Here is a 15,744-nt window from a genome sequence, read left to right as displayed (position 1 = left end):
TAATTCAAGAAGAGGCCTTCCTGAGGAGGGACATGAGTCATCAGCAACCAATACCATTTCCTTCTCACACTCTTGGTGTTCCAGTATCATCATGGAGAGAACAGGAGAACAAATGCATCCTCTGTAAAATCACCAGTATCCTTCCTGCCCTTGTCTTGGAAATTGATCCTTCCATCTCAGTCTTGATGGTATTTTCTGATGGCAGAGCTCTGTATGGCTGTACATGTTCTGGACCCCATTGCTTTCTACCTTTTCAGAGATACAGTGCTATCTGAAACGTCATTTTTCTTTTTCATTCCCCTATTCTCACCCTTCCTATCTATATTGGACCCTTTTTATTATTAGGTAAATGTGCTCATGTTGTCTTCGTTTATATTTGCTATGCTATGCTACGTTATGTATTGTATATAATCTAATTATTCTCCCTTGACCATTTACTTTTCTCTATCAATTGCCTCTCTTCTTTGCTAAATTTATGTTAAGAAGTACTGATACCTGTTTAACCTGTTTCTAAAATCATATCCTACTTATACCTCAGCTTATTCCAGTCTAGCTTCTACAAACCCCATTACTCTATTCAGGTGGTTTCTTTGATACTTCTGTAGCATTCACTGCTTTTGACCACTGTGGTTTAAAACACTTCCTTTGGCTTCTCCAGTATCTTCTCTCATTTTATGTGACTGGCTAGATCTTCTCTGATTTCTTTGTTGGCCTATCTTTTTCTAATTGCTCATTAAATGTAGGTGTTCACAAAGCTGAATCTTGGGTCTCTCTTCCTTCCTACTGCTCTCTTCTTGAGTAACATCATTTTCATTGGCTCAGTAACAACTCTTAAATTTGTATCTTTTACCCACACTTTTCCTCTGAGGTCCAGTTCTGTGTCTGGCTATCAACTTGATACTTACATTTGGATGGATATCTTAAAGATATCTCAGACTCAACATATTTATAACTGTACCTTTCCCTTCATACTCTTTTTCACCACCAAGATTTTTTTTTTTTTAATTTTGGACTCGATATAGTGTATGGGTGAAGGACTCAAATCTTCACCCCTTACTAACTTTGTAACCATAAACAATTAACCTTTCTCAGACTTAATTTCGTCATCTAAAAGATAGAAAAACAGTAATTCCTATCTTGACATAAAGAAACATCACACAAAATAAGTACATGGGATTTATGCCTCCAGCCAAATAGTAGTAACAAGAACTGAATTTACCCTTTAGCCATAAACAACTAGAAAACCTTCATAGGCCTGTTATGAGGATTAAAGGAAATTTATAAAGCACTTGAAATAAGATCCGGCGTAAAGTAAAACCTACATAAGTGGTTGTATTTATTTTATTGTTAAATATGGATATGATGATAACGAATCATGGGAAGAAGCTAAAGTGGTGAGTAAATTATAGTATTAAGTGCTTATAGTAAAAGAAAGTTTTCCATCCAGTACTTTTAAGCTTCCATTTTAAGAAACTAGAAGAGAATTGCAATCCCAAAACAAGCAAAAAGAAGGAAATAAAACAAGAGCATCAACCAATGAAATAGAAAAGTTCAAAACAATAAAGTCAGAAATAAAATCTAATTTTTTAAAATGATCAAAAATAGTGATAAAATTCTAGCCAGACTGATCAGGAAAAAAAACAAAAAACAAAAAACAACAACACAGTTTACCGTATAGGGTTGAAAGAGGATACATGATTACAGATCCTATAGACATTTAATTGGACAACTTAGATGGAATTAGCAAATTCCTTGAAAAACACAAAATTACCAAAACTCATTTAAGAAGAAATAACTTGAATAGTCCTGTGTATATCTATATATGTAAAATTTTAATTTGCAATGAAAACCTTACTTCAAAAAAGACTCTTGTCCTAGAAGGCTTCACTGAGACGTTTTATCTATCAAACATTCAAGATGAAGTATCACTTCTACACAGAGTCTTTCAGAAAATAAAAGAGGAGAGAGAACACTTCCCAACTCATTTTTTGAGGTCAGCATTATGCTACCGTGAAAGAAAATTGTAGACCAATTTCCCCATAAAAATAAATGGAAAAGCCTTCAACAAAATTTTAGCCAAATGAATCAGTAATATAAAAAGGATACTTTTGACCAAATAAGATTCATTACAGGAATACAAGGTTGGTTCAACATTTGAAAATCACTCAGTGTACTTCCTATGAACCAACTAAGAAAACAAAATTATATGACTGTCTCAATAGATTCAGAAAAATCATTTGACAAAATTCAGTACTTACTAATACTAAAAACTCTCAGTGAAATAGTACTTAAAGGGAACATTCTCATCTTGTTAAAGGCCATCTAGTAAAATCCTGTCATATACATCATACTTAGTGGTGAAAGACCGAATGCCTTCCCCCTCAGATCAGGAACCAAGGGAACGATGTTTGCTCTTACCACATCTATTCAGGATTATATGGAAATTGTAGTTAGTACAGTGGGGCAAGAAAAGGAATTCAGAAGCATCCAAATTGGAAATGAAGAAATGAAACTGATTGTATATGTGGAAAATCTCAAAGAATCCACCAAAAAGGCTACTAAGACTAATAAATGAGCTTAGTACAAAGTTATTATACAAAAAACTTAATTGTATTTCTGTGTACAAGCAATGAACAATTGAAAATTTGAAAATAAATTAACATTAAAACATTTACAGTAGCACCCAGAATATTAATACCTAAGGAGAAGTTGAACAAAATTTTGCAAGGCCTGTATATTGGAAACTATAAAGGATTACATATTATGTGATTTCATTTACATAACATTATTTAAATGAAAAAAAATTATAGTGGTGGAAACAGATCATAGTTGCCAGGGTTACAGTTGGCAAGAGGGTGTAATTATCTAAAGGGATAGCACGAAGGATTTTCTTTGGTGAGATGAAACACTTCTGTATTCTGATTGTGATTACACTAATAGATGTATGTGATAAATTTACTCACAAAGTACATGTAAAAACTGGTAAAATCTGAATAAAACCTGTAGTTTCTTTAATAGTATTGTACCAGTGTCAAGTTTCCTTTTTGCTAATAGTATGTACCAGTGTCAACTTTCTCATTTTGATAATTGTGCTGTGGTTATGTCAGATGCTCTCATTTGAGTAAAGCTGGGTGAGGGATAGCCAGGATCTTTGTACTATTTTTGTAACTTCTGTGTGGTTCTAAAATTATTTCAAAGTAAAATGTTAAAAAAAAAAAAGACACTTAAGAAAATGGAAATGGAAAGGCAAGCCACAGACTTGGAAAAAATACTTGCACAACATCTGATAAAGGATGTATATCCAGAATATATAAATAAGTACTAAAGCAATCATATTTTTAAATGCGCAGAAGTTTGTTAATTAGCTACTTTATCAAAAAAAGATGTAGCGTATAAGCTTGTGAAAAAATGCTCAACATCATTAAATGTAAACTACAGTGAAATTCCACTATGTACCCACTAGTATACATAAAGTTAAATGGTAATCACAGGAATATGATGCAGGTGGAACACTCTTACTTTGCTGTTGGGAATGAAAAATGGTATGGCCACTTTGGAAAACAGTTTGGCAATTTCTTATAAAAGTTAAACATAGGACTCAGAATCCCACTCCTAAATATTTACCCAAGATGAATGGGGGGGGGGGAAGTGTGAATGTTTATACTAGTATTATTTATTATAACCTCCAGACTGGCAAAAATCCAGATGTCCAAATGGTATATCCACACAGTAGAATACCATTCTGTAGTAAAAAGGGATGCAGCACAGATGAATAGTAAATGGATTAGGGCAGGGGTGCCTGGCTGGCTCATTCGGTGGAGCATGAGATTCCTGATCTTGGTGTTGTGAGTTTGAGCCCCACAGTTGGTGTAGAGATAAGTTTAAAAAATAAAATCTTAAAAAAAAAATAAGCATTAGGGCAAGTGAAAGAGCCAGACATACAAATTACATAATGCTGTGTGATTTCATTTATATGAAGAACTAGGAAAAACACAACTAAGCAGTTCATTGGTTGCCAGGGGTGCGTGGGAAATAGATGGCAGGGATGGACCCACACGGGGGGCATTTTGTGGTGATGGAATTATAGCACGGTTTGGGTTGTGGTTATAGGATTGTATACATTCATTCAGACTCATCAAATTGAGTAGTTAAAGTTGGTGGATTAGCCTTGCATGTGCTGTTTGTTCTGCCTAGAAAGCTCCCTTCTCTCCATGCCTGGTTAACTCATATTCAGTGTTCAGATCTTGCTCAAACATCATAGCATCAAGGGAATTTTTTCCTGAGCCCAGACTAGCATAGTCTTGCTTCTGTTAGCATCCTGTCCTTTCCCTTCACATTCTTATCACAGCCATATTGATACACAGGCAGATACTAAGCAACATAAGGTCTCTTTATCTGTCTTAACTGCAAGCTCCATTAAGGAGCAGATAGATACTGATTACTGTTGTGTTCATTGTACTCAGCTTAGAGTTTGACTCAGGTATGCCAGTAAATACTGTGTAACTGAGAGCCTAAGCGAGTAGAGTTTTCTGTTTCTTGTTTGTGGGAGTGGCAGCTATGGCTTTTGTGGAGGGTACCACTGACCGGGCCTACGTACTTAACCTTGGGTACCCTGCTGTGCCTGTTCCTGAGGAGTTGTGTTAGCTATCATCACTCAGCTGCTGCCACAGCTTAGTCTAGACTTCTGTGTGTATACCATGGGCACTTCTGCTCTGGGCCATTCTGTTCTGGGAATAGAGAGGAGCCTTTCCTTGCTATTATGGAGGCTCTGTGTTCCGCCTCTGACCATATGTGCACATTACCAGAGACCATTATGACTGTTTCCGGGTCCTGGGCAGACCGAGTTTCTAGGATCAGTGTGTGGAATATTTGATGAGGGGCCTGACACCTAATACTTCCCTCTCTTCCTCTTTTCACTTCTTTTTCTCCCTACTTCTGTACTCTGGTAGACAAGAGGAAATGCAGGTTACATTAGGAAATTGATCTGGGTACCCAATACCTATATTTGATCATCCTATGGGCATATCTAGATTTTTAAATCATTACCAAACTTTTTTCTTTAAGCTTCTGGTCTGTCTTCTCAAGCAGAATTAATGACATTTGTCATTTCAGACGCTTCTCTATGGAGTTACATAACTAGTTTAGTTAGTGATTTTGGAAATATTTCTCTGGTACCTCTTTAATGTATCCAGTTCATTTATCTGACTTCTCAATGCTTTCAATTTACTTATCTTCTTTTTTAAAGCTTACACTGTTTGAACTTTTTTGTTTAGTTTCATCACATCTAAGAGTCCTCATTAAGTTTGATTTTATCTCCTATCTGGATTAGTACAATATCTGGATTAGTGCAATAGCGTACTAGTTTTCCTCTTCCAACTTTTGTTCCCCTCCTCTTGCAGTATAATCTCCAAGTAGCAGCCAGGATGCTGGTCAGGGTACTCTTTTTTTTTTTTTTTTAAGATTTTATTTATTTATTCGACAGAGATAGAGACAGCCAGCGAGAGAGGGAACACAAGCAGGGGGGTGGGAGAGGAAGAAGCAGGCTCATAGCGGAGGAGCCTGATGTGGGGCTCGATCCCACAACGCCGTGATCACGCCCTGAGCCGAAGGCAGATGCTTAACCGCTGTGCCACCCAGGCGCCCCTGGTCAGGGTACTCTTGCTCTCCACTTTCCAGTGCCTTCCATCCTACTCTAAGAATTCAGCTGTGTTAGAATCCAGTTCACGAGCGTCTACATAATCTGGCCCTAGAGCCCAATGTAGTGCCTGGCACAGGTTAGGCACTTAGTATTTGTTAAATTGATTCTTTGCATTGTTAAGTCTTATCAGGATTTTGTTTTTATTTTTGTGTTTTGTTAGCATTGTCTTAAACCGCCCCCCGCCACACACACACACAAACAGTAATTCTTTAGACCTAACTTGTTTCTTGGTTTATTGTGGGATGTGGGGAGTAGTTTGGAGCTGTCTTGTGTGCATTTTGGAGTAGACCACTTTCATCTAGTAAGAATGGGTAATGGGTTTGTAAATAAATACAACTCAAATAGGTAGAAAAAGACTTCCTTGGCTTGTAATTGGGCATGTGGTAAAGAGCTGTGGTCAGAACTTATGTCATGTTTTTGAGGCCCCACACAATTCAGAACAGTATTGTTTTATTTCACATCCTAATATACTAAATGCTTTCTCTGTATATTTTCTCTTATATTTTCTTATTTTTAACTTTATTTTATATCTTCTTATTTTATCTAGTATTTTCTACCCTGCTTTTCATCCTTTCAACCATTATAACCTCAGCATCTGCATTACACCTAGTTGTTGCTGTCAGGGATCAGGGACTCTGTTATGGTGACGGCACTGTACTGCTCTCTGTTTGTTAGGTAGGGATCATAAATGCTAACCAGCTTACTAGCCTTCCAGTTGGTTGTTTCTTCCATGTCACACTAAATGAGATTGTGAATTATTTTTGAATGAAAGTTTATCAATTTCTCACAAAAATCAAGGTTTCCATATTTTATAATAAATACATAAAAAGGACCGGTTCTAAATTTTAAGCTATGGAAGTGACCTAAAAGCATGTTTAGTTTAATTATTTGCTTTTTTTTGTTTTTACAGTTTTCCAGTAAGTTAAGACATGTATGCATATTAATACTAGTGACTTGGGGTGGAGAAACTGTTAACCCTTGTAAAAGTTTTGTTTTGTTTTTAACTATCAGTCATCTCAAGTTTAGCAAATGCTAACCAGGCTCTGTGGTATTTTTTTCTTTCAGTTGTGTTTTAATGAAGCAGTTCTTTTAACATGGTATAGCAATCTGTGTTACTATCAGTGAACAGAGTGAGGACTTGAATTTTAAGATTAGACAAATTCATTTTGCTAACATCACATTTTGTTCCATTTTGCAGCTTCTCGGTGAATATTTGGATGAAGCCATTAAATTAATTGTTTGCCATCATGAGCAGAAGCAAGCGTGACAGCAATTTTTATAGTGTAGAGATTGGAGATTCTACCTTTACAGTCTTGAAACGGTATCAGAATTTAAAACCTATAGGCTCAGGAGCTCAAGGAATAGTATGGTAAGTTTTTACTTCCAAAAATTAAGCAAAAAATCATTAACTGCCATCTTTTCTCTTATATATACCTTGGTAAATATTTAACTTGCCTCAAAAAATTAAAATAAAACTATACAGTTTAAATTAAAGCTATAACATGGCAAACGTTTTTGTTCTCGGGTTGATGGTCTTTATTATTTAATAAACACAACTTTATAAACCAGCAGTGCCATCTTTAAGTATAAAGTATCATTAAATACTTGGTCACAAGCCATGTAAAGACAACTATCAATCATAAGGAAAGAAGAAGTGGCATGCTTGTTAATTCCATGTGTGCATCTATTCCCATAGCTAGTTAGTTGTTTAATAAGAAGCTTCACTTAATCATCAATTTCACACTATAATGAAACTCTGGAACTTCAGAAATCTTATTTGGGGAATGAAGTGAGTTAATACCATCTCATTGTATGTGTTTCAGAGTATCTTTAAAATTGATTTACTGGCTAATTTCTATGAAAGGCCTAGGCTTTATAGATCAACATAATCCTTTTTTCTTTTTTTTAAGTTTTATTTGTTTTAGAGAGAGAGCGAGCACGGGGCGGAGGGGGGGGGGCAGGATAGAGGGATAGAATCTCAAGCAGAATTCCTGCTGAGCACAGAGCCCAGTGCAGCCTGATTTCATGACCCTGAGATCATGACCTGAGCTGAAACCAAAAGTCGGATGCCACCCAGGTACCCCAACATAATTCTTTATAAAATGAAGGGTAGAACACTTTTGGAGACAGGTCTGCTAATGATTTTAGATCACTGAGTTAGCATAATAAACTAGTGTTTGGGGGAATTCTAAGCTTCACTCAAGCATAATTATATATTACCTCTTCTTGAACCAGATTTATTTCAGAATCTATTAAAGAAAATCATGTGTTTATGACCCTGCAGGTCTCCCAGGTTCTAGAAAAACTCTTGCACATGTACATAAAGAGACATACATAGGGCTGTTCTTTGCAACACCATTTATAATAGCAAAAATTGGTAACAGCAGCAGGTCTATCCATGAGAATAAAAAATTGTGATATATTCATATAGTGAAATACTATACAACATTTAAAATGAACTGGAGCTATGTTTCAACAAGGACAATCTCAGAAATGTAGTGTTGAGTTTAAAAGGAAGATACAGAATATATATGCATTATTGTACCATTTATGTATAGTTTAAAATATGCAAAATAGGGGCGCCTGGGTAGTGCAGTCGTTAAGCGTCTGCCTTCAGCTCAGGACATGATCCCAGTGTTCCAGGATCGAGTCCCACATCGGGCTCCTCCGCTGGGAGCCTGCTTCTTCCTCTCTCACCCCCTTGCTGTGTTCCCTCTCTCACTGGCTGTCTGTCACATAAATAAATTAAAAAAAAAATCTGCAAAATAGGACCATGTAGTTAAGGATCCATACATATTTAGGAAAGTGTAAAAACTCAGAATAATGTTTACCTCTTAAAATTAGAGACAATGAGGGGACTCTACCTGTGATAATATATGCTTTTTTAAAAATTTAGCACTTGGGGTGCCTGGGTGCCTCAGTCAGTTAAGCGTCCAACTCTTGATCTCAGACCAGGTCTTCATCTCAGGGTCCTGAGTTTAAGTCCTGTGTTGGGCTCCAGGCTGGGTGTGGAGCCTACTTTAAAAAAAAAAAAATTAGCAATTATGGTAAAATACTAAAATCTTAACAGATTTCTCTAATGGGAATGATAGTATTTATTCTCTTTTTGTACTCTTGAAGTAATTTATAATACCAAAAATTACAGAATTTGGATAATTTTATAAAGCATTATTGGCTGGCTGGTTGTCATTTTAGCCAACCATATTTTAACAAACCACAAATTAAATTTAAAGAAGATAACTTGCAACAGTCAATACAAGAAGGATTCTGAAAGCCAGCTTGTGGTTCAGATTCTAGCTTTATGATGTATTAACTTTGTGACTCATGGCAAGTTAACACTTATAAGCCAGTTTTCTCACCTAATTTACATGGTTGTTGTAAGGAATATAGTATTTATAAATTTCTTAATAGTGTTTAAAAATGTTTTTTGTGGGGTGCTTGGGTGGCTCAGTTGGTTAAGCATCTGCCTGCAGCTCAGATCATGATCTCAGGGTCCTAGGATTGAGCCCTGCGTTGGGCTCACTGCTCAGCAGGGAGTCTGCTTCTCCCTTTCCTTCTGCATCTCCCCCTTCCCACGCTCCTGCATGCACGCATGCTCACTCTCTCTCTCAAATAAATTTTTTTAAAAAAATAAAAAATGTTTTTCTGGGGGCACTTGGGTGGCACAGCCGGTTAAGTGTCTGACTCTGTTTCAGCTCAGGTTGTGATCTCCCAGTCGTGAGATCAAGCCGCACATGGGGCTCCGCACTCCATGTGGAGTTGGCTTTAATTTCTCTCTCTCTCTCTCTGCCCCTCTCCTCTGTGTGCTTTCTCTCTCTCTGTCTCTCAAATAAGTAAATAAATCTTTAAAAAATTTAAAAAAACCCAAAAACCTCACTCTGTTACCATCAGAATCAACTGAAGAGCTTAATTCTTTTTTAAAGGCAGTATTTTGGGTCCAGTGATAATAAGATTCATAGGGGTCTGGATTGGGGTCTCTAATTCGTGCACATTTAAGTATTAACAATTAGAAATCTAAATTCCTTGGATACAAAATAGTGTAACCTACTTAGATACTTTAGAGTTTGAAATATTACTTTGTTTTAGCAGATGAAAAATTAAAAGGAATGAATTTAATGCTTAAAAATAAAACATAACTTGATACAGTCAAAACTTCTATTTTTTTTATGACCCCTAATGTTTGTTTGTTTTTAATTTGGGGAGAACATATCTGTAAATATGGCATTTTCTAACTCAAGGTTGTAATATTTATGTCTGTTTTGCTATGTGTATGTATACATATGTATACATATGTATACACAAAATAGTAAATTCTGTATTTACATGCCAGAGTACCAATGTCTCAATACATATTTCTTCACAAGATTTGAGATAGTGAGATAGCTAGAAAACAAACTCAAGTGTTGAGTTAGATGAGAGAATAATTTTAATCAGCGGTGTGCTAACTTTCCAAATATCACATAAACAGAAGTCTTATAGTACATTAGGTAGTCCAGTATGAAAAGTGGTTAACTTCATATCTTAGTCTTTTGGTCTCAGCTTTGCTTTTAACTTTCTGACTAACCTTGGGCAAATCGCTGGCACTGGTGAATTCGAATGACTTTTAAAGTCTCTTTCAATCATAATATTCTATAATTTTAAGATATTTTTCCTTATTTGTGCTTTACTTTCTCTGATCTGTCATTTGCAAAACATGCTGTTTAGTCAGTGTCATATGGTAGAAGATATGAAGAGTGATGAGGATGATGTTATATATCACAGAATTATAGGCGTTTCATTAACAGTTACAAAGCAACGTCTAATGCCCTGAGATCTAGCATTTATATTTGTAAACTTGATTTTTTAATTCTTCCTCCAAAAACAAATTTTAAGTACTTTCTATATTGTAAAATAACCTTTTATATACCTTTATATATGTGTTCTTTTCTCTTTCTGTATGCATTTTGTTGTGTCCAAGGAAGATGGACGTGATCTACTTATGTAGAATTCTCCAGGAAGTATTTGGGTAGAATTTATGACCACATGTATTCTTTAATCCTGTCTTTCCTTGGTGTAGGTGCAGGGTGAAGGATTCATTAGGCTTAAAGCTATCTATTGGACCTGAATAGTCATTAAACATTTGTGCATTGAGTGCCCATTATATGCTAGGTGGATCTTGGAGGACACCCAGTAATAAGCACTGTGTCTGTCTTCACAGTCCATTGAATATATTAGCATTTTAAAAAACAGTTAACAATGCTATATATTGTTGGAATATGCTATAATAGGTATAGAAGAAACATGTTGAATATCAAAGATTGGAAATTGATACAGTTGCATTTTATTTTTGGAGAAGGGAATCTGCATGAATGTTTCATAAATTCAGTTTTGCAGATTTTAAAGTTTTTTTGTTTTTGTTTTTGAATTTCTTGTTACAGTGCAGCTTATGATGCCATTCTTGAAAGAAATGTTGCAATCAAGAAGCTAAGCCGGCCATTTCAGAATCAGACTCATGCTAAACGGGCTTACAGAGAGCTAGTTCTTATGAAATGTGTTAATCACAAAAATGTAAGTGAACATTTTGGAAAATGTCTTAAGTATAGCTGAAATCAAGATTTGTTTGTGAATACATAACAAAAACTTTAAAAATATATTTGGTGCTTTAAGTTCTTCTGGATTGAAACATTTAAAAGGGATGTATACATCTACAGTGTAAACTTTTCTCAACTTTATTAAATTATATCAAAAGAAAACAGCTTCTGAAATTTAGATTGTGTAATTTTCTGACATTTAATTTGCAAAAGGAGTTTTAAAAGAAGTAGGTGTTTTAGAAGAACTTTATTTACGCTTGATCTCATCTTCTACTTTTTGCTTTCTGTCAGGCTGACCTTTCAGAAAACTGTAGCCTTAGCACAGAGATGAAATTGTTCCCATTTTACTTTGACACTGGAATTTTATTTAATAATATTAGATATAAAATTCAAATCATTTTTCCCTACCCTACTCCCACTTTTTTAAGTGATGCTGATACTCACTGGTCATTTTAGGTTGAAGATAGTCCATGATTTTATAAAGCAGTTTAGCAGAAACTTCAAAAAATATTTAAATGAAATTAGGAAAATATCCCTAATTCTTTTTCCTAATGATTATAGCGACTTAAAAATATAACTTTCACTCATTTTGAGAATGAGTGAAAACATACTTTTATGATTATTTTAATGGAATGATTTCTCTCAGCCCAGAGGAAATAAACTGGGAGCGAATTGTGTAAGGAACAGTTTTATGAACCAAACCAAAAGCATCGGACTGAAGATGTCTTGTGGTGTTTGTCCAAAGGAGTTGATAAAATCTAATAAGCTCAATGCTTTCTAATGCCAGATAACACAGTTTACCACATTTTGAGAACCAGCGCTGCAGGCCTCTGTGTACTGGAGTTAGATTCGTCATGAGGGGAAAACTTCACGGAAGTTAAGGAGGAGGCTCCTTATTTGGGGAATGTATAGTGTTATTTTGAAGACACATACATAGTGAAATATCAAATATAAAGCAGTGGAAGTTTGATTGTCAAATTGTGGCAGATGGAAAATAAGTGCTGAGATTTCAGGAGAGAGAAGATTGTATGAGCTTTCATGAAATGGGAAAAGCTTTGGGGAAAGGTGGCCCTAGATTAATTCTTTAAAATGGGGTAAAAATTGGGTTGTTGAAGGAAAAGAGCCTCCCAGAAAGAAAGAAGAGCACTTAGAAAGAGGTGTAGATTAAAGTCAGTGACAGGGAACAAGTTGTGTCAGCCATTCTTGTTCTATGTGGGAGCTAGCCATGTTGCTTGTCAGGGTTTTGCTGGTGGCCTCCTGCCCTCAGATGGAGCTGTTCATGCCCCCTTGTAGTCCATTTCAAGGCGGTGATGACTGTGATGTTGCATTGGGAACATGGCCAATAAACTCCTTCTTCCTGAGCCTGGTTGACAGCAAAAAAGGATGGTTCCATTGACTAAATGGAGGGCATGGAAAGCTTATTTCACATAGTTAACCCTCTGATGGGGATGGCAAGGTCCATGCAGGCAGTACCCTTGGCACCTACAAGAGTGCTGACATAGAGTAGATTTGTTTGGAGAGTGAATGTAAAACTAAATACAGTTGACCCTTGTACAATGTGGGAGTTAGGGATGTCAACCCTTTTGCAGCCGAAATCTGCATATAACTTTTGACTACCCCAAACTTAACGACTGATAGTCTACTGTTGGCTGGAAGCCTTACTGATAACATAAATAGTAGATTAACACATATTTTGTGTATTACATGTATTATATTCTTAGAGTAAGCTAGAGAAAAAAATGTTACTAAAATCATAAGGAAAATTCTTACACAATACTGTATCAGAAAAAGTCCATGTATAAGTGAACCCACACAGTTTGAACCCATGTTGTTCAAGGGTCAACTGTATAGGAAAGCCAGGAATGATAAAGGAATTTTTATACTTCTAATGGATGGATGTTTTTGTAATGTCTTGCCTTTTCAGCAGTTTCATGTTCCACACAGATCATCTCTTCATTGGTCTAAACATCTGTTTTTTCCCACCTCTTTTTTTTTTATTGTGGTAAAATACACATTACATAAAACTCACTCTCTTAACCATATTAAGCATACACTTCAGTGGTACTAAGTATGTTCATATTGTTCTGCATTTCCTATTTTCATAGATGCTTTTGAGTTTGTTTTTCAACTTGGTCACTTATCTCTGAACATACTTTGCTGTGTCCCCTAGCACACAGTACTTCATGTCTGATTGAAATCTCCAAGAGAACTGAGGCATATAATCTCCTCTTAACCATGGACATTATAATCCTATTTAGAAATCAGGTCACCATTTGATTCACATTGTTTTAGTAAGTTATTCTTTGTCACAGGCCTCCTAACAGATCACATCTTTCCCATCTTTTACTTTCTTTTTTTTAAACACTTTACTTTTAAGTAAGCTCTACACCCAACTTGGGGCTCAAACTTATAACCCCCAAATCAAGAGTCATATGCTGTACTGAGTGAACCAGGTGCCCCCCCCCCATCTTTTACTTTTTATCTTTTGCTTTTGGAGGTTAAGTATAGTACTTCCTATTTCTCCCTAGAATTTCACATGTGAAATCTGGTTCCTCTTCCCAGACTGTTGGGTATTGCTTTTTCCTTCATTCTGACTTTCACTTATTAGTTTCACGTCCCAGTGTTGCTCAGGATGCCTTCTTAATTGCTGGATTAGTTCATTAGTGACCCTTGGGTATACCGCAAAAATGACATGTGTAACTATAAAAATTACCCATCTCTCCTGAATTCTTCATCTTATTCACATGGATATTATGACTGGAGACATTTTCAAAAATACCTTTTGGAAATCTTCATATACTTACCACATTTCTGATCTGCTGCTGTTCTTTGTTGTCGTTGTTGTTCTATTCACAGAAGGAAGTACAGTTTCTCAGTGAATTTTTACCTGCTTCTAGTAAGTGTTACTTCTCTCAGAGTACTTATATACCACGCACTGAATCAGTCCTTGACTTTTGTTTGGCTGTCCAGTCTATGATTGATATAATTTCCTTTATTTTCCTTTTTGAAAAATAAGACAGCTGTCTGTCTTCTTTATTTTGTAACTGCTTTACTGAGATACAGTTCACATACTGTACAGTTTATTCACTCAATGTGTACAGTTCAGTGGTTTTTAGTATATTCACTGATGTATGTGACTATCCATAGTTCTAGAACATTTTCATCACGTCACAAAGAATCTCCATATTGTTTAGCTCTCATTTTCCTATCTCCCAACCCCTTTGGCTCTAAGCAACCACTAGTCTCTTGTCTTTTTATGCTTTTCATCTTTAACACTTCTCTTCTACTGTAGCATTTCTCAGATATGAACAATTTTATTATTTCTCCAAGTCTCTAGATGTGCAGTTCATCTATTTAGGAGTCAGGAATTAATTCATTTTGAGCAGCTAGATGCATTCTTATTATCACTTTCCCTGTCTTAAACAGATTTGTTTGACCTTTTCTGATCTGGAATTATTTTTCTGAGTTTATTCACTGGACAAACATTTGAATGCCTCTATAAGGCATAAAGCTTAGATGAATGACATAGATTCTGCTCTCATGAAGTTGGTCTAGAAAAATTTTCCCATCCCTAATTGTTAACACATGTTTTAAAAATGTGTGTCAACGCTGAAAAAGTGAATAATTCTTTCTAACAAGGATCCTGGTGTGATTGGGATGAGGCTGTTGTGAAAATGAGACTATATGACACTGTGTTAAATGCCGTAATAGCATATAAGATACTGTGGGGACTAAGTAAAGAAAATATTCAGCCACCTGTCAAGGACTAGAGGTTGTCAGACTCTATGAAAGTCATTAATTTTGAAGGTAACTGAATTTAGTAGGTAAATATGACAAGTACAGGGAAGAGTATGTTTAAAGGCATTGAGCATTTTTAAAGCTAACATTGTTTAAGCTTATTTAGGAAGGCCAAAGTATCAAGTTTAATAGTGAGCTTAGCAGGAGATGAACTGGGTTGATGTTCTGTCATGGAAGGAAGGCTTTGAATGTATTGCAAGGGAGTTTTGAAATTTTTTTTTCTGGCATTAAGTTTTTAAAGAGGTCAGTAATATGATCAGGTCTTTCTTTTACCATATTACAGGCAATAAAATAGAAACCATTGTTTAGGGAATCTTAATGTTAGAAATAATTATAGCATGAGCAGTCTAGATGAGATGTTAGAATCCTCAATCTATACAGTAGCACAGGGAATAAGAAGAATAGGTTGAAGTTCAGCTGACAGTACAATGGGATAGTATTCTTTTCAACATTTATTATGGTGCAATTATTGAAAAAGGAGTAAAAAATCACTGTGAGCCTTCTCTTTTATAAGAGAAAGCACTCCGGAAAAGTTAAGGGTTTGGGTAGGAATGATAAGGAGTTCAATTTTATATTTGTGAGATTTTCATGTGAAGTGGCAATATATAGGCAATATATGAGACTTACAAACTAAGCAAGGACTTTTAATGTATATTTGGAAATTATCCACATAGAGAT

General features: G+C 35.6%; 1 protein-coding gene across 3 annotated transcripts in view; it reads left to right on the top strand.

Annotated features, from left to right (window-relative positions):
- MAPK8 (mitogen-activated protein kinase 8) overlaps window positions 1-15,744 on the top strand; it is a 102,453-nt gene that overhangs the window by 57,674 nt on the left and 29,035 nt on the right. For all 3 annotated transcript variants that reach the window (XM_045809899.2, XM_045809902.2, XM_045809900.2), the window contains exons 2-3: window positions 6,897-7,067; window positions 11,116-11,245. In XM_045809899.2, the coding sequence (XP_045665855.1) occupies window positions 6,946-7,067; window positions 11,116-11,245 (252 nt within the window). In that variant the 5' untranslated portion in view covers window positions 6,897-6,945. The remainder of the gene's footprint in view (window positions 1-6,896; window positions 7,068-11,115; window positions 11,246-15,744) is intronic.

This window comes from Ursus americanus, chromosome 6 (assembly GCF_024610735.1).
Source record: "Ursus americanus isolate L20-20 chromosome 6, mUrsAme1.1.p, whole genome shotgun sequence".
NCBI classification, from domain to species: domain Eukaryota; kingdom Metazoa; phylum Chordata; class Mammalia; order Carnivora; family Ursidae; genus Ursus; species Ursus americanus.
The sequence above is the reverse complement of the archived record's forward strand: the minus strand, read 5'-3'. Positions and strand labels throughout refer to the sequence as shown.